We start from the raw sequence: 23,774 nt of genomic DNA, 5'->3' as shown, positions 1-23,774 counted from the left end.
AAATTGATAACTTCATGACATTGTCTCGGTCGATTTGGTTTACAGATCTACATGTAATTTATTGCTTGATATATATATTTCTTTTCAAGAGTAATTTGTTTTTATTATGAAAAAGTTTAATATAATATGACTTATTATAATAATAATAAATGATTTAAAAATAATTCCAATATATATACACATTAATAAAAAATATTATATGAAAACAACTAAACTAAACTAATATATATGAAAAACAACTAAATATATGTGATCCATGAATGCTAAAGAATTTAGTTGCTTTACCCAATGATTACAATATAGGCAATACGATTTTTGAATAACTCGAAGAAAATTTTTTCAGGTTCAGTGGCCAAGAATTCACTTGCTTTACCCAATAATTACAATATACGCAATACGATTTATGACCAACAGCAAGAGAGTTTGAGTTGACAAGGCTCTCTCAAAGAGAGGCAGTATCTCTTACTCAAAAGATCCTTAAAAGAGAGGATGCCAAGATATGAAAGCTTCATCAACTGTAATCAGTGCCTTATTCACACCAATGGTAATCAGCTTGAAACAACATGGTTAATATATTATTATGGCATAATCACAATACAGGTTACACATCCTTACTTAGCTTAATGATTAAGGAAGAAGTGTGACTCATATAGCTTGTTATAAGCACTTGCTTTGCCCATATCTCTCTGATATATTACGGTGAAGCATTATTATGAAAAAATGAACTCACCTTCCTACATGGGGGATGTTGGAGCTATTATCACCCCATTCCATATTTTCGGGTCGACTTGTGTCCCCTCGCACACGGATATCTCCAAACTCCGTTCGAGTCCGCTCCGGCTCTGGAAGAGGAGAATTATTTCCATTTTCAAGAAAGAGGGCTTCTTTTATCTTTCCTACTATTTCACCCATCGTCGGCCTCAACGATGGTTTTGGTTCCACACATGTAAGCGCTACTTTCACAATACTGGTAATAGATTCCATGCAGTAGTTTCCACTCAACCTTTTATCTGCGATCTCTTCTATTTCCCCAGGATTTTCACTCCTCTCCACATAAGACCTCACCTTTCCAATACGCCCAAATGTAGATATCGTTAGTCCGTAGCACAATAATTCACTTAAAAAACATATTATACTGTTAATCTTTCAAGGTAACGATTTTCCATTGCATTCATTTCTTACCCATTGAATGAGGTTCAGCTCGTCGTCTGTTAAATGTGCATTTATGGGTGATCTCCCACATACGATCTCCAGAAGAACAACTCCAAAACTATATACATCACTCTTTTCCGTCAACTGGTGAGTGCGAAAATACCTGCCAAACAAATCCAGAGGCGTCAGTAATTAATTGAATTCGTTCAGCTTCAACAACATTGCAAAGAGAGTGAATGTTATATCTATGGTTTACTCTGGATCGAGATATCCTGGAGTTCCTTTCACCGTAGTGGTAACATGAGTAACCTCCCCTTCACTGGTCATCTTTGAGAGACCGAAATCGGCAAGCTTGCCATTCAAACTGCTGTCCAGAAGAATGTTAGCGGTCTTGACATCCCTGTGAATTATCTTTGGCGTGCAACCCACATGCAAGTATTCCAGTCCTTCAAATAAAAGTCACAGCCACATTAAATGAGAAACATTATTACGGTGGATTGTATAAATTGAATAATTTAGATGTAATCAAATTGATAAAATGGACCCTTCAACGAGATACCCTGGGCGGCATCTAATGCTATATTAAGCCGTGCTTTCCAACTCAGTTCGGAAATTTCTGGGCTTGTACCTGGAAAAGGACATTTAGAATCAAATAAAAGTTTATGGTCATCGCAGATTCGCAGTAATTCCTGTTAACATGCTGCAAATCATTCGAACAATATTGATCAGCAAAATATTTACCATAGAGATGGTCTCTTAAGGATGCTCCAGCCATGTACTCGTAGATAAGCATCAGGTCTCTAGATTCACTGCAGTATCCGAGTAAAGCTACCAACTTCTTGTGATGCACTTTAGAAAGAAGATCAACCTGTTAATCAACATTCATTACAGTAGCATAGTAAAGATACCAAATTCTGTTTACCAATATATCGATCAAGTGAAGCACATATGGTTATCTTATTTATGAGTGCTGCCACACACCACCGTCGATGTCGGTGCCATTTAAAATATATGGTTAAATTGAATCCTACATGGCTTAAGAATCTCAGAATTACCTCATTCTGAAATTGGTGAACGCCTTGTCTGGAGAAGAATGAGAGAACCTTTACGGCTATCTCTTTTCCATTTGGCAATTTACCCCAGAACACAGATCCAAAGCCACCTTCCCCAATCTTTCTGCTAAAATTTTCCGTGGCTGCAATCATCTCTTCTAAAGTAAAGGCACGGGATATTGTTCGATTCGGCATCATAATTGGGTTGACTGCAAATTTGCTAGGCATTAATAAACAACTCTTAATTTCCTAGGAAGACAACCGCGATTTTCTGTATTAAAATATCATACTTAAAATTCAAGTCATATGGTAACCTTCACTGGGACGTTGTTTTGCTCTTAATTTCTTCCGATATACAGCAATACCCACCACCAACCCCAAAGCGATGATTAAACCTGCGCTGATCGTTACTGCAAGGATAACATTCACTCTGCCCTTTCTTGAAATATTTCCGCTTTCTTGAATTTCTTTGATACATTTTCCCTTATCTATACCTACACAAAGGTCGTTGTTTCCAGAGTATCTGCAACACACCAAGTAAAGAGATTAAACTTTCGGCCGTTTAAGCATAAACATTGCAATGAAAAATCTAGACCTTGAATATATTAGAATGCAATTCCTGGGCAATACGAAAAATAAGAAATAAGATATTAAATTACCTGAATTTCAGTGAAGGCTTGTAAAGAAGTTCTGCAGGAATGACACCGCTGAAATTATTGTTCTCTATAAACCTGTCAGTGGGAAAAATGCATGTTATATTATATTAGTCATAAAATGCTTCTAATCTCATAAAATTATATTAACCAGGGTAGATTGACATACAACTCTTTAAGCTTTTTCAGTTTAGATAGCCAATCTGGAAGACAGCCGTTCAAGCGGTTGTTTTGTAGATGTCTGCACAACAAGAGAACGAAATGGTTGCACTTATATTTGTAAAAGGACGATCAATCTGTCTCTAAAATAAATAATAGACGACAACGTGAGCGTTTATGTTTGTAAGAAAGTACTTACAATCTCTCTAACATGGTTAGCCTCGAAAAATTTGGCAAGGATCCAATGAGATGATTATTGTCAAGTGACCTGCTAATTGCAACAGGGATCGATAATGCCGCCACCGATATAGTACTCAAAACTAACTATATGAAGCCACACCTTAAACTGTATTTTTCATAATCGCTTGTAAGAGGGCGAGTTTTAACAAGATATGAAGAATGCTTCCCAACATTTCAACCATCAGCGGATAATTTCACCACACGCAGAAGATGAAACATTTTATAATGGTCATGCGTACTTGCTTTATTCCACAACCTTTTCACATTAGAATACAGAGACCAAAGAGTAGAGTTTTGCTTACAATGTAACTAATGCAGTTAGGTGTCCAATATCTTCTGGCACTGGTCCTCTCAGATTCCTTCCAGACAAATTTCTAGAGAAAGAAGATTAATATCGTAAGCCCCTATGGTTTCAAATTTGGCTGTTAACTGTAAGCAAATCAAAGGTATCAACTTACATTTCCGAAATTCTTATGGCTGAAGATCCATTATCACAGTGAATTCCATTCCAGGGGATCAAATAACAAGGATCCGAAGTCCAATCTTTTATGTCAAACCTTCTTTTAATAGCGCCAATAACTTCCACTGCAGTTTCAGAACTACTTGGTTATACATCGAATTATAATATCATTAATGAAAATTTAAGCAAGGGCACTTACTATCTTGCGAATATGTTGCTGGTTCGGTATCAATCAACCAATAATACTCATAAGCGTTGATTATTGGACGACTGGTGGAGTTAGCGGCCTTCACAAGGCTAAATGTCAAGTCGGCTGTTTCATCTGAAGCAGACAGTGGGATTGTTATCTCCACGGCAGAGTAATATGGCACCAAATTAATAATGTTTGATCGCCTATTCCCATGTATTGTGACGTAAAATGATCTCGACTCAGATACTTTCAGCCTTTCTATTTCTGCGAAATATAACATTAGTAGCGTGTTCTGCCCATAGATTGTCCCTAGACTGATTGCAAAGCTGTCCACGTCCGGAACCCACGCCGTCTGAATGACAGCATTTGGAACAAGGTTTTCCGTATTGTTGATTGGAATGGGCTGCTGAGAACTTACATTCCGCACAGGACTCGAATTATCAACATCTACATGCCAGACCCGGTCGAAGTTGTCTCGAGGATACCTGCTTATTTCACAAGAAATATCACACACAAAGTAACATACAGTGTATCAAAATTGGCCTGCACAGATGCTTATTTCACAAGAAATATCACACACAATGTAACATACAGTGTATCAAAATTGCCATGCACAGATCAAACATATTTGAGGCATGTCTCATAGGTAGAACATATAGCTCAAATGCTCACCTAAGCAACGAATTTCCACCTACATCTTTCCTGGCTAATATCCACAACGCTGTTCCTGGTTTAGCCTGGGAATACATTCCTTTTCCGAGGGTCCTCAACTCGATGGCGGAGATAAAGGGATCATCAGTCTCGGAGGTTCTGATCAAACAAATATACAACACTCTGCCAGCACTAACAAAAATTAACTCAAAACCGTATGGATCTTTAGTTTTTATTGTTGCACCCGTTCGAAACAGCAAACCGGGTGTTTCTACAGACAGAGAAAAATCAGCGAATTTTTCAGATCCGGTATAATTTCCAATGACAGACCATGTTCTTAAGAGGTAAGGCACATTGGGAGTCACAGGCAACTGATAGCAAGATTTGTTGAGGGGCTTTGGGAAGAAGCGTAGAGTATGCAGGTAAGAACCGTAGGCTCCTTGAGTCACGTCCCCTATGTCTGCCGTCTGACCCACGTCAATGTAATTATCGTCAGGAACCCATGTTATATTGTTTGCGTCAGTGTGATTTCTTTTTGCTCCGCAAGATATACTCAGAAACCCTGCGGCACAAAAATTCAATTAAATGATCAAAGAAATCTTGTTAAGCAAGAAATAGCAACACTAAATGAGGGAAGCAACACCAAAAATCTGCGAAGGTTGAATAATACCTGGTTGAGCACGAACATTCAGAGAGAATAAATTCAACAGCATGCTCATGACCATCCAGTTGCTGTTACCCGTTTTTCCCATGGTTGCAGTTTTCTGAGATTGTGGAAGTATTTACAGTTGCACTCTCTAGCGAGAGCTCGAAGTCTATTACAGTTGCGCGTTCTGGAGAGAGCACAGATGTCCCACTGATAGTCGGATGCAGACCTGGAATTTCACGTAATCGTTTCCCTCGGGGGGGCGGGGCGGTGAGTAAGATTTTCGAAACATGTAAAGTGCGGGAGGTTAAAAACTCGAAACCTCACTACTTATATACAACCACTTTTTCTCCAATTTTGTTACATAATTGTCTTTAGATTTTATTTTTGTAATGAATAATTTTTTTTATTCTGTTGCGATGTTTATTTTTAAAAAATTATTTTCCTGCAATTCCTTTTCACTTTTTCTTTTTTCCTTTATATTTATATGTTGTTAATTTATATCATTTTAAATAAAACAAGATAATAATGTTAATATGTTTTTTATATATAATTATTAAAAACTAGTTTTTAAGAATAAATAGTTTTAAGCCCTCCCAAATTCATTGCTTATATACAGTTTTTACATAATTGTTTTTAGATTTTATTTATATGATGAATATTTTTTGTTTTTATATTTATTTTATTGTTAAATTTATGTTAATTCTATTGCTAAATTTATTAAAAAAAAAAAAAAAAAAATTATTATTTTTTTTGTTAATTGAGCCTAGAGGCTTATTTTACAGCTTAGTATAATTTTAGATCACACACTTAAACATAGAACTCAGAACTTATCTTCATTTGATGGCTTGAACAGGTTTTTATACATAGCAAGGAAACTTCTAGAGTTCGGTGGGGGAGTTCGGTGGGGCGGTGGCTTCTCCAGGAAGCTATCCATTTGTCAATGCGTCCGCCGAATTCTAGAAGAAGCTATCCAGCACTCGAGACATTTGTTGAATCCTCTAGAGGTGTCTAGCTACTGCATTAATGGCGGTGGTTGGAATTACCATTGTTTTCCAACACTCCCCCTTAATTCCAACCATATACTATAGCACAATATACAAGACACTATACTCTTAATTGTCATGCCTGTTGGTCTAAGTCTCAGCTAGGCTTACAATATAATCTTGATTTTCTACAACACATAACTTACTTCTACAAAACTCAAATTTTGCCTTCCCAAGAGGCTTAGTGAATATGTCAGCTACATTCTCATTTATATTACAGTACATTAGAGAAATTTCTTTTGATTGGACCTTTTCTCTTACAAAATGATACTATGTGTCTATATGTTTTGACCTTGCATGACATACAGGATTGTTCCCCAGTTTGATGGTGCTTTGATTGTCACATCTAATCATTGTAGGTTCTTGTTGACCTTCACCAACATCTTCAAGTATTCTTCTGAGCCATATAGCCTCACAGGTGCCACTACATAATGCTTTATATTCTGCTTCAGTTGATGACAAGGAAATTGTTGCTTGTTTCTTACTGCTCCATGATATAGCTCCCGATCCTATGTTGAAGACGTATCCAGTGGTGGATTTCCTGTCATCTAGATTTCCAGCCCAATCAGAATCAGAATGACCTATCAATTCAACATTACAAGCATTAGTATATTCAATACCAAAATTGATAGTTCCCTTTAAATATCGAAGGACCCTTTTTGCAGCTATCTAATGGATTTCATAAGGCTTAGCCATGAATTGACTAAGTATGCTTATTGCATAAGCAATGTCTGGTCTGGTGGTAGTGAGATAATTCAGACTTCCCACTAATTGTCAATACAATATTCCATTCACCTCTTTTGTTCCATCATAACTTCTTAATTTGATATTTTGTTCCAATGGAGTACTCACTGCTTTACATCCATTCATATGAGATCTCTTTAGTACTTCATTTGTATATTTGCTTTGTGTGATTAAGGTTCTTCCATCATTTCTTCATACTTCAAGGCCTAGACAATAGTGCATCTCACCAAGATCCTTCATCTCAAATTCCTGTGATAACTTTATTTTTATATTTGTAATCAATTTATCAGCACTCCCTGTTATTATTAGATCATCAACATATATAGAAAGTAATACTATATCCCCATTTCTGTCTGTCTTGACATACCAATTAGGATCATTTTTACTCCTTTTAAATCCTTGCTGAAAGAAGAATTTGTCGATTTTTTCATACCAATATCTGGGGGCCTGTTATAGTCCATATAAGGCCTTTTTTAACTTGCATACAAGATGTTCCTGACCCTTCTTTACAAATCCTTCTGGTTGAACAAGATAAATCTCTTCTTTTAAGTCACCATTTAGAAAAGTTGACTTTACATCTAATTGATGTAGCTTCCAATCGTTTTTAGTTGCCAATGCTATCATTATTCTGATTGTATTCATTTTTGCAACCGGAGCAAAGGTATCTTCATAATCTATTCCTTCTTTTTGTGAATAACCTTTTGCAACCAATCTTGCCTTATACTTATCTATGCTACCATCTACATTAAATTTTGTCTTGTACAACCATTTTGATCCTATAGGGACTTTATTTTCAGGTAATTATGTTAATTCCCAAGTTTCATTTTTCATTATAGAGTCATATTCTTCTTTCATAGCTTCCATCCATTCTTTATGATTTTTGGCTTGTTCATAATTTAAGGGCTCAAAAACAGTCATTACTTGAGACATTAAGGCATAATCTTTATACCTGATGGGGGCTTGAATCTGTCATGTTGACCTTCTTAGAGGTTCATTACTTTGTGGAGTACCTTCTCCTTTTCTTCTCTGTGGAGTGCCTTCATTTCTTTGTGGACTTTGATTCCTTGATGTGTCTTTTGGAATGTCCATGTGTTCTTGTTCTTGAGTTGATTCCACAACTTCTTCTTCTTCCTTAAAGTTTTCATAAGAAGACTGCCATGTATTATGTTCATCTTCTTTTATTTATTTATCTACATGCTCATGAAATATAACATCTCTACTTGCAAAGACCTTGTGAGTACTTGGATCATACATTTTATATGCTTTTTGATCAGTGCAATATCCAATAAAAATACATTTGATGGCTTTGGCATCTAACTTTCTCCTATCCTCTTTAGGAATATGAGCAAAGGCCTTGCATCCAAATATCCTTAAATGACTAACTTTAGGTTTAAAACCATAAAATGCTTCAAATGGTGTTTTGTGCTCAAGATACTTAGTAGGGCTTCTATTTTTAAGATATACAGCTATATTAATGGCTTCAGCCCAAAAACTATTAGAAAGTCCTTTACTTTTTAACATACTTCGAGCACATTCAACTAATGTTCTATTCTTTCTTTCAGCTACTCCATTTTGTTGAGGTGTATGTGGTACTGTAAATTGTTGCATAATTCCATTTTGTTTGCAATATTTGATAAAAGCTCCTGAAGTGTACTCACCACCTTTATCTAATTGAAGGATTTTAATGCTCTTTCCCGTTTGCTTTTCAACCATACTCTTGAATTCTTTAAAGTATTCAAACACGTCACTTTTGTTCCTTATAAAGTACACCCAGGTGTATCTAGTGCTATCATCAATAAATATAAGAAAGTAATATGCTCCACCAAGTGACTTAGTTTGCATTGGACCACATACATCAATATGCACTAGTTCAATTATTTCACGTTTCCATTTTGTTGAGGTGTATGTGGTACTGTAAATTGTTGCATAATTCCATTTTGTTTGCAATATTTGATAAAAGCTCCTGAAGTGTACTCACCACCTTTATCTAATTGAAGGATTTTAATGCTCTTTCCCATTTGTTTTTCAACCATACTCTTGAATTCTTTAAAGTATTCAAACACGTCACTTTTGTTCCTTATAAAGTACACCCAGGTGTATCTAGTGCTATCATCAATAAATATAAGAAAATAATATGCTCCACCAAGTGACTTAGTTTGCATTGGACCACATACATCAATATGCACTAGTTCAATTATTTCACGTTTTCTTTTATTTTCATGCACAGGAAATTCTTCCCTATGTTGTTTTCCTAGTGCACAACCTTCACATTCAAAGTGTTCACCTTTAATAATTGGAAGACCTTCTACCATCAGTTTCTTTTGTAGTAACATTAGGTCATTATGATTTAAGTGTCCATACCTTTGATGCCAAAGTTCTATAGTTGGCATGCCTGTTGATGCCAAAGCTTGATGCCCATTCTTCATTACATCCAACTTGTATAAGCCTCCAATTCTCATTCCTTTTGCAACAACTTTGTAGTTGTCCTGCACATCCTTTACCAAACAATGTGATTTCACAAATTCAACTTTTAAATGTTGATATGTGATAGTAGAGACTGAAATTAAGTTCTTCTTTAATCCTAGAACATACACCACATTTTGAATTTGTTTTTCTTGTCCATTAGGCATCATAACACTTATATTACCATATCCTTTAATTTCATGTGATCTATTATCTCCTAAATAGATGTGTCCACCATTATTGATCTCATGATAAGTATCAAACCAATCTCTTTTGCATGACATATGGATTGATGCACCAAAATCTATAAACCAAGCATTATCATCATTAGTTTCTGCTGATAAAGCAGCATTGGACACAAACAATTTAAGATTGCTAACATCTTGACTAATTGCTTCATCTCTATCAACATAATTTCCTGAATGCCTTCTTTGTTTAAATTGATCAGACCTCCTTTTCATGCAATTCTTAGCAAAATGACCAGGTTTTCCACAGTAATAACACACATCATCTCTACTTGATTTGGCATTTGTCCTTGGTAAAGGGGTACCTTGAAATGATTTTACCTGTGGCTTTTTGCCTTTATTTTTCTCCCACTATTTGCCTTTGAAGGACTACTTCCTTTTGGCCATCAATGCCAAATCTGAATTGGGATATTTCTGTTTAAGGCTTCTTCTCCGCTCTTCTTCCTACATAAGTATACCTGCCAACTCATCAAAAGTAGGAACCTTCTCTCTAGCTGAAAGACCAGTGATAAAAATTTGATATTCATCAAGCATTCCACTTAATGTCACAGTAACCAAGTCTGTACTAGATACTGATTCACCAATGTCACCTAATTTATCGATCTTTAATTCTAGAAATAAAATCACTAACATTTTCATTTTCTTCCATCTTAATTGAAAGAAGCTTACTCTTTAAATACAATATTCGATTTGTAGTCTTCGTCTCATACAAATTTTTGAGAGTGTCCCATGTCTCCTTGGATGTTTTGCACTCTGTAATATGTGGAATAATGTTGTCCTTAACTGTCGTCCGCAGAAGCACCTTTGCTTTGTTTTCCCATCGCTCCCAATCTTGAATTGCAGCATCTGTGGCTTGAGGGGACACTGGCTTAACTTCAGCTCCAAACACAATCGCCCATGTATTGTTGCCATCCATCAAAGTCTGCAACTTAAAATTCCAATTTGCATAATTTTCACCATCTAACTTGTTAGAGTCAGATAAATAAGATTCTGCCAATATATTAGCCATTGTTAATAAGCTTCTGAATCTTTAAGTACCAATCACCAAGATACAAATTTTTCACAACTACAATAATTAATTTCCTTAATCAATAATAACAACCCTCTTTCCTTTTTTTTTTCTTTTTATATATTACCAATAATAAAAACCCCTTTTTTTTTAGGAACCGAGATAAGTACTTTTGCATAAAATTAATCGCAGGTTTAAATGAACTACAAAAACATGATTCTGTTCCTCAACCGTATTCAATTAATCCCTCCTATATCTCAACAAATATAACCTAAATTTCAGTCTATAATTATAAATCGTTGTAATAGCTCAGTTCATCGAATATTTCTATCTCTCCATCACTGAGTTCTGGAATGACTGAACGGAACTGTAAGCAACATTACAAAAAATTTACAGCCTTGAATTCTTAAACAACCGCTCAATGCATAATCTTAAAACACATAATTCAACAACATAGAACTGAAATAAATGGATCAAAACCCTCCTATTAAAATTAACTGCATTGACTCTTCACTACCAAACTCAGAACTTCAAATGGGCAGTTGTCCTTCTCGACAGCCATTGTTGTTGCAGAAGCAGCTCAGCGAACAGCTACACCTTTACAAGGATTCACAAAAGCAGGAAGGAAATAGCATACACATCAATACTTCAACAAGAGATACTGTTACCTCCAGACAGTGGAAACACAACAACTGCAACAGGTTGCAAACAAAAATACCCAGCACTACGCTCCGCAACAGTCTTCACACCACAGCACTCTCCACCATAGCAGCTGCTGCAACGCTCCTCCAACTTAGACTCAGCTTCGGTCTTACACATCTCCTCACACAACTCACCTGAGCTCGTTCTTCTCACACCTCACACCTGCTCCGATACCAAATCAGGGATCACACAGTTAAACACAGAACTCAGAACTTACCTTCATTTGATGGCTTGAACAGGTTTTTATACACATCAAGGAAACTTCTACAGTTCGATGGGGCGGTGGCTTCTCCAGGAAGCTATCCATTTTTCAATGCGTCCGCCGAATTCTAGAAGAAGCTATCCAGCACTTGAGACATGTGCTGAATCCTCTAGAGGTGTCTAGCTACTGCATTAATGGCAGTGGTTGGAATTACCATTGTTTTCCAACAAGTATGATGTGTAACCTTGTCTATCTATCATCAAAGTTGAAATTTTGCTCCTAATAACCAAAAAAAAAAACTATACAAAATATTTAAATAATATGACTTTATAAAAAAATTTACGCTTCAAAAAATTAATTTACATGTGAAAAAATTAGATCCCTCCAAACTCATGTTAAATCCATATTTAATATAAATCTATATTAGTTTACCGAATTTTAAATAAAACAAAATAATAATATTAATATATTTTTATCTAATTATTAAAAAACTAAAATGTTAGTTGTAAAAAATTTAGAACCTGTTCAATCTGAAACGATATTTACTTGAACTCAGTCAAATCAGAGGAAGCATTCATCATAAACTGATAGTAAAAGCTTTAGATCCAATTCTATTTGGAGCCATAATCCATCTTCTAACTTGAACTCACAATGAAATAAGAAAAAAGCATTCTTCATATTTTTACTCAACTCCCAAGCTGGGAAAGTGTTGTTTTGAGTGTGTTATACGGAACAAATAACCCTTTTGACAAAAATCCTACATAATTTTACATACATATACTTTTTGACAAAAATCCCACATAATTCTACATACATATAAACTTTATAATCGTAAAAATGATATATATTAAAAAGAAGTACCTGTCATTAAATGTAAAGTTTTACTTGATGGTTAAAAATTTGAACCTAAAAGCAATGATCAAATTTGAAGAGTTAGTTTTAATTTCAATTAGAAGGGTATTTATTCATATAGTTTTTCCATAATGAAAAGTATTTATTCATATAGCTTTTCCATAATGAAAAGTTCAAAAAAAAAAAAAAATTATTTCAACTGACAACATTAATATTATCTTTTTATTTCATTTTCAATCAATTTTATTTGAACGGTTGTCCTTAAACCATCTTGAATCTAAATTATGTAACAAATGTGTCATGAGAACTTAAATGACCATGTAATCAATCACCTCCCTCTATTAAGGGAAGCACTTTTGATTTTTACCTTTTGTTTTTCATGTTCTGGTTTATAGGACTTTTCCCTCACATAATTGATTGAGCATCCAATTTAATGAGAGAAATGTTGATTTCTTTTTCAAATATGTGGAGCTAAAAATTTATATTAATAAATTCTAAATTACAAATACCCAATTACTTTTTTTTAATTAAATTTTATCTCAAATATATAAACATTTTTCATTTATAACTATAAAATAAAAATTTAAATTTAAAAATAAAAATTATTCAATAAAAAAACAAAAACTTCCAAAAATAATTAAACAAATATTGTAAATCTCATATTAAAATTAAACTCTATCATCTAGATAATAATACCATAGGGGGAGGCAACAACAAAACTGTGAATTGTAATTATAACTTTGATAACATGTTTCAGAAAGTGCAAAGTGGATAGTGTCAAAGTGCCTTGAACTCATAGAAAATTGTTAATACTCTCGGATCTTCCCCAAGTAACCTGAGTGGCCCCGGTTCCTATGCAATTTTTTTACACTGAAATCTGATTTTCAGTTCTTTTCAGTCTCTCACCTTTCAACAGAAATATTTTGTCAGCAAAAACTTTATAGGATTTTTGATTCAATAACTCTCCCATATTTGTGTGCATGGGGGCGGAAGGCAGTCTTGATGCTCAAGTTGGGGGCTTCGGTACCGCTAGCAAGAATGCTCCCCAATTGAAAACACTCTTCCTTACAGTTCTAAAGTACGTCGCAGTTTTCATTTTATTACTTTTTTAGTCTTCTAAGAAATTAAAGCATTGCGAAATGATCTTTGGTAAAAGCTTGGAGTAGATCAATAAAATTCTTTAAAAGATTCTTTGGTAAAAGCTTGGAGTAGATGAATAAAATTCTTTAAAAAGTTTGAATTAGTTTAGCTTGCTAAATTTTATTTAAAATAATTATTAAAATAAATTGGCAAGCTTCATTTAAAAAGATTTTAACAAACTTAAATTATATTAATGGTTCTTATCTCACAAGCACATATTCCTATCTCACTTCCAAGCAAGCGTTGGCTAATTACGCTACTGTGATTACACATTTTAAGAAGAATTTATCAGTGGAAAATACATTTACACTGATTTTCTGCTGATTTGGTTTGGATTTGGCTCGCTGGAATAGAGCAACAACTCATCAGGAAAAGGTGTATTTTATTCCCTATTTATTCAGCATGGAAACCAAAAAAATCCACATTTAAGCCGTCATTGTACACTATACAGAGTTTGATAGTTACTCCATCTGAACAAAGGGCATTTCACTAGCAGATTGAAAAAAAATGACATGGTGTAAGTGATTGAAGTACCCACCTGGTTAATCATACCTTTAACGGTAGATGTGTTATTCTTGACGACAGTGCCTTGCAAAACACAAAGACCCAGAGCCTGGAGAGTTCATCTGTGGAGTTCCCTGGTGCCGGGAGACCCGTCACAAGAGTTATATACCGGTGTGAACTCCAAGCGAGGGCAACAATGTCTTCTCTTGTTCTAGACAATGGTGGAAACTTGTAACTTCTTAAGTCGCTGCAAAAGTCACTGGAATCGACAGGTGAAACAAGGGCTGGGTAATGTCTACCAAGAAATTGTAATTGTTGGGTTGAAACGATGGCCGGGTATGATTTTAGAAAGAACAAGGCAAGTGTAACCAGGGGTCCACCCTCCTGAGATATCTGGCAATTTATCTGGTCGACATCCCTTCGGAGGGCATTTCCTGCTATTATTTAAAAAAAAAATTAAACCAGTAGAAATGACAACTAACATTTTTTCTGACGGTTAATTTTAACTTCGCCCTACTTCGCCCTGCTGAGACGGGCTAGACCTCTGTAGACGGGGTGTGACTTGTTCGACTCGGACGTATAACAAAGTGAACGCTGATCGCACTAATGACCAATTAATGTGGTGTGACGTATAACAACTGAAACGAAGCGCGTTGGAAGCGTGTGAAAAGCCCGGATACATGGAAAATTAAAAAAAATTATTATCAATAATTATTGAGGGTATGGGATGGATTTAAATTTCACAAAATATTTTTAGTAGTATTAAAGATTAACAGTGATTCCAAAAGTAGTTATGTTATTTTTTTCTTTTAATTAAAATAATTAATTAAAAAAATGTCACGTAAACATGTATCATATGAAGACTACTTATCATTATCAGTGGACATTAACCACCATTATCATCATCGTCATCATTTATGGGATTCCAAAAAAGTTAAATTAGGTGAGTTAAATAGTTTGATCTCTATCCACTTTTACCAACCATTTAATTTATATGATTGCTCTAATTTATGTATTAGTAAAGACTTTCCAAACCAAAAATTTTATAATTATAACATTAAAAATATATATATATATTTAAAGTATTATATTTATATTACCGGGTGCAAGCCCCGGAAGTGATGATTGATGCTATGTGATTCGTTCTCCACATTTCACTAGTTTCAATCCCACTTCTTCACCCCTGTGAGCATCACCCGATGCAATGAGTGCTAAGTGAACTATTCAAAAATCATGAGAAATTAGTCAGTTACGACTACCTCTCATGGAAATGGTCATACGTTTGAATGACTTACTTAACGCAGTTGAATCCCAAAAATGATATCTAATATAATGCACTGCGTAAATCCCCCACTTAAAAATTAAAAAGAGTCAAGGGATCTCTACTTGAATGGTTCATGAGGCACAATACCTGCTAAGGTTTTGCAAATGGGGTAGCAAGCTAAGTGGGCTTGATTGTGGGGAAAAACTCCACAGTTAAGCGCGCTTGAGCCAGAGGAGTTTTGGGATGGGTGACCTCCTGGGAAGTCCTGGTTACCGGGTGCAAGCCCCGGAAGTGATGATTGATGCTATGTGATTCGTTCTCCACATTTCACTAGTTTCAATCCCACTTCTTGAGTGCTAAGTGAACTATTCAAAAATCATGAGAAATTAGTCAGTTACGACTACCTCTCATGGAAATGGTCATACGTTTGAATGACTTACTTAACACAGTTGAATCCCAAAAATGATATCTAATATTATATTTATATTAAATTAAATTAAATATTTTTTTAAATATTTAATTCTTATTTTAATTATAATATTATTTTTAATTTAAACCATCCATTATCATACTTCATACTTCAGCGTATAAATTATCTCCTACCCATATTATTATGTCAATACATAATATATGTATCCATATTATTATGTTAGTATGTATGTGATTTATAATATTATTTTTAATTTAAACCATCCATTATCATACTTCATACTTCAGCGTATAAATTATCTCCTACCCATATTATTATGTCAATACATAATATATGTATCTCCTAGCCATATTATTAGGTCAATATGTATGTGATTTGTTTTCAAATTTTGATTGAGCTAAAAATAATTATCGAGTGAATGAGGGGATTTAATTTTTATTATTTTTAGAATTTTAAGTATTAATAATTGTAGATAGATGGTGGAGATCTATAAAATATTTAAGTTGATAGGTATAGCAATTTTGAAATAAGATTTACATTCTTTTAATTTAATTATCAATAAGTATTAAGTTTATGATAGAGATTTAACCTCCACATAATATTTTAGAATATTTTCAATAATAATCAAGATAGAAGGTTGAAATTTATGTAAACATAGTTATATCCTTTTATTTTTCAATTTAATTAAAAAAAGTCATAATTACAAGAATTCAAGTTTATTTATAGCATTGAAATTTTATTTCTTATTATTGTTTTACTATGCATATATGTTTAGTTCATATTTTAATTTTTTTATAATTAATTGTCACACACCTCGGTAACCTCGCATGTAAAACTAGGGAGTTAGAATTTCTTATACAAATTACCCACAAGTAATTATCCAATTCACAACTCCACAATTCATCATTAACCATTAGATATAATGTACATTAGCACATCAAGTAAATTGCAATAGAAGACAGTGAGTTGCTTAACCATTAACCACCACTGTGGTAGTGTAATAACATAAACTGTCTCATGAATCCTTGCACCCATTTCATGATTTCCTTAACCATATTAGTTAATCACATACTTGGACATTATGATTATGCCATCAAATAAAAAACCATCAACATCAAGGATTCATCATCATCAAATTGACACAAAAGGAAATCACACCATTGAACACCAATATACCCTGGAAACCTTGTAGGGTGAAAACAGCAAACATTTAATCTTATTATTAAACGTTCGTGAGGGTTTTCACCCCTCACTCAATGGCTTATAAGGGATTCCATCCCTTAACAATTGTTATTAAATCATTAAAATGAATTATCATTAAGTTGTCACATAACTAGCTAAAAGCTAATACAGTTTCCATGAAACCCTTTACTTACATACTGACACATGCAACATTCCTTGTGGCATGATTGTTCTAGCAATGTACGATCCCACAACTTGTACTCATCTACATGCACCGTTAATCCTTTTCCTGCCACAACATTAAACAACACTTTTCTTTGGCTCCATTCGCCATCGTTTCCTGTCAATGTTATCATCAACCAACTTTGGCCACAAGATTAGATACCATATTAATCAATCAATAATCAACCTCTAAAAGAGATCTTTTAACATCTACTCATATGCATGAGCAAGCATGACATACTATTTAACTAGTACATATACTCAAGTAAATATTGTTTTACCTTCACAATGTTTATTCACACTAATGCATAATTCTCTTTAAGAGATCTAACCCATTAGTTCTACTAACATGCATAACACATTTGTTATATCTTCATACATGTAACAAACTATTGTTTCTATGCTTAAGCACATATGTTCTTTTCACATAGTTATTTTTCGAGAACTCAACATAGTTTCTCTATCATACAAAGAACATAACTCTTATATCACAATGACTATTCTTTGTGCATACATTAGCTTATCATAATAGCACTTCTTTAACGTATGCAACACATATTCCCTTCACTAGAATAATATCATCATTTCATGTAACAAATCACATACTTCTTTCATAAGGAAGTCATTATAACCCCATTTCTTTATCTTCCTATATGTAAGTTTCTCATGCTTCCCTTTCAAGAAATTATTATAGATTCAATCTTTATGCATAAAAGTTGAGGAAACAATAACATGGTTAACTTAACCTTTTATGCACTAAAATCAAGAAAACAACACAACTCATCTAACAAGACACACTTCTCAAGAGATTATTATTTTCAAGAAAGTTAACATAATCACTTTCTCTACGTACACACAAAATTGTACTTCCACAATCACAATAGCTACCCTTATGTGCATGCAACATGTGTTATTCCTAACACAATTACTCTTACTTCAATGCACATATTCTTTTCATGAAACAAGTATGGATTCATTAAAATACTTTCTTTACCAAGAAAACATATAAATTCTTCAATATTTTACCACATGCATTAACCTATTTTCTTTACCAAGAAAACGTATAAAAATAATCATCTTTTACTGCATGCATTAACATGTTTTCTTCACCAAGAAAACATATAAAATATTTAATCTTTTACCGCATGCATTAACATGTTTTCTCCACCAAGAAAACATATAAAATATTTAATCTTTTACCGCATGCATTAACATGTTTTCTCCACCAAGAAAACATATAAAATATTTAATCCTTTACTGCAGGCATTAACATGTTTTATCCACCAAGAAAACATATAAAATATTTAATCTTTTACTACATGCATTAACATGTTTTCTCCACCAAGAAAACATATAAAATATTTAATCTTTTACTGCAGGCATTAACATGTTTTCTCCACCAAGAAAACATATAAAATATTTAATCTTTAACTGCATGCATTAACATAATATTTTCCAACAATCCAGAAACAATTTATTCTTCTCTATCAGGAATGTAGTTACTTATCTGATGGTGTAAAAACATTGTCCCTTGCAATAGTCTTAGGTTCCTTCAGTTCTGACGGAGGAAGCTTGGAAACTATAACGGTCAGCACCCCATCCTGACAGGCAGTAGAAATGGGTTCTATGTTGCAGTCAGCAGGCAAAATGAATTCTCTCATGAATTTCCCACCCTATGCTCCATGTGAATGTACTTCACCTCCGCTTCATGCATGAGTTTCGGTATTCTTTAACATCCGGACAAGTGGAGGCCATGGCCTTCGGGTCACGCACATAAGAGTGGGTTGGAGCATTGAGGAGCTTTTCTAGCTCGTCCGGCACGCCAAGCAGCTGCTACACAGTGCTTAGCAAAGGATCCATTGCCATTCTTCCAATATCTAGCCTGGATTTGCCGAACAATATCGGTTGAACAAACACCTCCCAAGAATGATTACCCATCTCCCTTCTGAAGTCCCTCATGAAACTATACTCGTGCAACAAGCCAGCATGAAACCCCGACCCCCAGCATGCCAGATTCTTTTTCTGCAAGGTCTGACAGAGAAGAAGGCAGAGGCGCTGTCAGAACATTGGAGTGTTGTGTCAGCAAAACAGTTGGGAATAATAAAGATGGTTTACCATATTCCATCTAGATGGGTGAGGAATTGGACGCTTTTTTTCTATGGATATGACAAAAAAAGATACTGCTTCCCTTCTCCAATCATTTGTTCGAAAACTCGCACCGCCCCCGAAATGTCTTTCCTTCATCCTCGATCAGTTTCACAACTACCAAGAATCAGTTAATAACTGATTCGTAGCTTGAAATTACTTTTACGCAGGGTTAATTATAATAGGGATATTACATACTCCCACCCTTAACAAGAACACCGTCCTCGGTGTTCATCTCTCGTTGGAACCTTACATTTTATCCATGATATTACCATCTAAACCACACAAAAGATGATCCTTCCTCTTTAAAATCAAAGATATCATTCCAAGAAATGACAATAAACAAAATAGTAATGATATAATCATAAGAAAGATCAATAGTCACAAGCATTCATAACTGCAAAAATATGCAAGTTCTAATTGCCACCACTTGGCCCTTATTCAAATTCAAAATCAAAACTCTATATCAACTTACCATTACTTACCATCTATTCTTGAAAATCATGATCACTTCTACGTAAGCATTTTAATAGTGTTTGGTCAATGCATCAACCCTCCATGGTAAGTAATCCTGTAATAAGTGACAAACAAATTTAATCGCATTAGTCATAATGTTGTGAGTCAAATGAAATACTTTTAACTATTAATCAATTGTGCAATGTTAGGTGATTTTTAAATCACAGTACTTTTACAAGTACTTAAGAGCTCATCATAGTCACAAGCATTCATAACTACAAAAATATGCAAGTTCTAATTGCCACCACTTGGCCCTTATTCAAATTCAAAATCCAAACTCTATATCAACTTACCATTACTTACCATCTAGTCTTGAAAATCATGATCACTTCTACGTAAGCATTTTAATAGTGTTTTGTCAACGCATCAACCCTCCATGGTAAGTAATCTTGTAATAGGTGACAAACAAAGTTAATCGCATTAGTCATAATGTTGTGAGTCAAATGAAATACTTTTAACTATTAATCAATTTTGCAATGTTAGGTGATTTTTAAATCACAGTACTTTTACAAGTACTTAAGAGCTCATCATTGCTCCACATGCACATTGAATTAACTCTCATTAAAGACATCCACATAGTACTTCTAAAAGTACCAAAAGAGTGCCTAGCTCCCTAATCATCAAACAGTCAATCACTACATCAAGTAAAAATTGTCTTAGCCCCCACTAAGACGTACACAAAATCAATAATACAATAAAGGAATTAAAATTTCCAATAACTCCTTATTGAGCACTAAGCTCATTTCTTATTAAATGTGCATAACATATTTTACACAACTATATGTAAAATTCATTTTTAACATAACATATAGCTGATTAGTTAATTCCTTTAGCTATGAGACCACAATAGGCTAAAGAATTCCCAACCCATAGGAACTAGTTTCCACAACCAGATCGAGTCATTTTCACATCCAGATAGTTTCTTTGATAGAAACCTTACCAGGTCTAACATGGAATTCCACTGGCCAACCAGCTCAAGAATTCTAGGGAGAGGAAATCTGGGCAAACAAGTACCATCAACCCCTCTGGGCAAGTAACTGCCATCAACCCAAATCTGGGCAGACAAGTACCATCAACCCCTCCAAGCAGGTAACTGCCATCAACCCAAGGCATTCTAGCCTTTCACAATCTGGGAATACAAGTACCATCAACCCCTCCGGGCAGGTAACTGCCATCAACCCAAGGCATTCTAGCCTTTCACATCTATCTGCAACTGTCTGGCATGTTAAATTTCTCTGTTATCACTCTTTCCCAAAGTAATTTACATAATGAACCATATAATCATTATCATTAACAAAACAAACATGCATGTATACCATGCATCTACACTTAACCCTCAACATGGGTCCACAACATCTAGATTGTTAGGAAACACAATTGACATACATGTTGTATGCATTCTAATTTCCAAATAACACAATCATGCATATCATATAAGATTGTTCTTTCTCATTTATGATTGCAATTCTCATTGCAACATTTTACGTGACGAGTTTTCGTGTTGCCATTAAGCCACCACTACTTAATCCCATTAGCAACATTAGTTATACATATGCATCCTTTAACAAGTATTCACTTCCCTAATCTTTTAGTTTGTGGCACAATACTATCATGCATAAAAGTATATGCAAATATTCATTACTATGTAAATGCCTATGGTAGTTGAGGTAACAATCTAAGCATTTCCAATTTCCCACAACGTATTGCCATCAACAGACCAATACAAGAAGTAACTACCACAATCACTTGTTTGTGAATTGTGATAAGCTTAAATCAAATTCAACTCATGCACATAAGTGCTATTAGTTAGTCAAAAAACACTAACCAATCACAACTACCAATCATCTTAATGAAACCATGGCAAAATTTAATCAAAATTAGGTATGACAATCAAGTCTTGCTACTTGACTCATTGCATATTTTCCATATCTAAAGGGGTTCTTATAATGTCCTTTTAAAACAATTTGTCATCCTATTCAAGGATGTTCCCCATAATTTATATTCATGCATTGGATCATTAAGTTTCGTTCATTGTAACTTCAATCTTGTTCAATAAATGCATCATTGTTATTGCCATGTTTGCAAATCAAAAGTGGGTAGTTGATTGTCACTTTCCTCAATGAGTGTTCAATATTGTTATTAAGTGTGACAAAAGTTTCATTGTCTCTTATCCTCATCAGGAATCCAATGTCATGAACATAGTTATGCAGCACTTTATTACTTACTACTCAAAGCAGTTTAAACACGAATCACACTTATCATGCTGAAAGTAGTGTACTACGTAAATAAATATGTGAATGGTTAAACTCATACCTGAGTTAATGCCCACTGATGGCGTACCTCAATTTCCTTTCTGCTTACCAATTCCCAAAGGCACCAGTGCTACAACCTTTAGCTCTGATACCACTTGTCACATACCCCGGTAACCTCGCATGTAAAAGTAGGGAGTTAGAATTTTTTATACAAATTACCCACAAGTAATTATCCAATTCACAACTCCACAATTCATCATTAACCATTAGATATAATGTACATTAGCACATCAAGTAAATTGCAATAGAAGACAGTAAGTTGCTTAACCATTAACCACCACTATGGTAGTGTAATAACATAAACTGTCTCATGAATCCTTGCACCCATTTCATGATTTCCTTAACCATATTAGTTAATCACATACTTGGACATTATGATTATGCCATCAAATAAAGAACCATCAACATCAATGATTCATCATCATCAAACTGACACAAAAGGAAATCACACCATTGAACACCAATATACCCTGGAAAACTTGTAGGGTGAAAACCAGCAAACATTTAATCTTATTATTAAACGTTCATGAGGGTTTTCACCCCTCACTCAATGGCTTATAAGGGATTCAATCCCTTAACCATTGTTATAAAATCATTAAAATGAATTATCATTAAGTTTTCACATAACTAGCTAAAAGCTAATATAGTTTCCATGAAACCCTTTACTTACATACTGCCACATGCAACATTCCTTGTGGCATGATTGTTCTAGCAATGTACGATCCCGCAACTTGTACTCATCTACATGGACCGTTAATCCTTTTCCTGCCACAACATTAAACATCACTTTTCTTTGGCTCCATTCGCCATCGTTTCCTGTCAATGTTATCATCAACCAGCTTTGGCAACAAGATTAGATACCATATTAATCAATCAATAATCAACCTCTAAAAGAGATCTTTTAACATCTACTCATATGCATGAGCAAGCATGACATACTATTTAACTAGTACATATACTCAAGTAAATATTGTTTTACCTTCACAATGTTTATTCACACTAATGCATAATTCTCTTTAAGAGATCTAACCCATTAGTTCTACTAACATGCATAACACATTTGTTATATCTTCATACATGTAACAAACTATTGTTTCTATGCTTAAGCACATATGTTCTTTTCACATAGTTATTTTTCGAGAACTCAACATAGTTTCTCTATCATACAAAGAACATAACTCTTATATCACAATGACTATTCTTTGTGCATACATTGGCTTATCATAATAGCACTTCTTTAACATATGCAACACATATTCCCTTCACTAGAATACTACCATCATTTCATGTAACAAATCACATACTTTTTTCTTAAGGAAGTCATTATCACCCCATTTCTTTATCTTCCTATATGTAAGTTTCTCATGCTTCCCTTTCAAGAAATTATTATAGATTCCATCTTTATGCATAAAAATTGAGGAAACAATAACATGGTTAACTTAACCTTTTATGCACTAAAATCAAGAAAACAACACAACTCATCTAACAATACAAACTTCTCAAGAGATTATTATTTTCAAGAAAGTTAACATAAGCACTTTCTCTACGTACACACAAAATCGTACTTCCACAATCACAATAGCTACCCTTATG

General features: G+C 34.2%; 1 protein-coding gene across 1 annotated transcript; it reads right to left on the bottom strand.

Moving 5' to 3' along the window:
- Positions 1 to 701: 701 nt before the first annotated feature.
- LOC149188343 (putative LRR receptor-like serine/threonine-protein kinase At1g67720) lies at positions 702 to 5,337 on the bottom strand. Its single transcript, XM_089409928.1, has 15 exons — positions 5,228 to 5,337; positions 4,579 to 5,119; positions 3,916 to 4,391; positions 3,715 to 3,841; positions 3,559 to 3,630; positions 3,216 to 3,284; positions 3,027 to 3,098; positions 2,864 to 2,935; positions 2,519 to 2,727; positions 2,208 to 2,413; positions 1,894 to 2,020; positions 1,712 to 1,780; positions 1,409 to 1,598; positions 1,183 to 1,315; positions 702 to 1,065 (listed from the first exon to the last, which is right to left on the bottom strand). Exons 1-15 carry the CDS (start codon positions 5,307 to 5,309, stop codon positions 727 to 729), a joined length of 2,784 nt encoding a protein of 927 aa, XP_089266054.1. The 5' UTR covers positions 5,310 to 5,337; the 3' UTR covers positions 702 to 726.
- Between the last annotated feature and the right edge of the window lie 18,437 nt (positions 5,338 to 23,774).

Source organism: Pinus tabuliformis, chromosome 3_1, assembly GCF_031772625.1.
Source record: "Pinus tabuliformis cultivar Carrire ecotype Pingquan chromosome 3_1, CPIR1, whole genome shotgun sequence".
In the NCBI taxonomy this organism is placed as follows: Eukaryota; Viridiplantae; Streptophyta; class Pinopsida; order Pinales; family Pinaceae; genus Pinus; species Pinus tabuliformis.
This window is presented reverse-complemented; position numbering and strand designations above follow the sequence as displayed.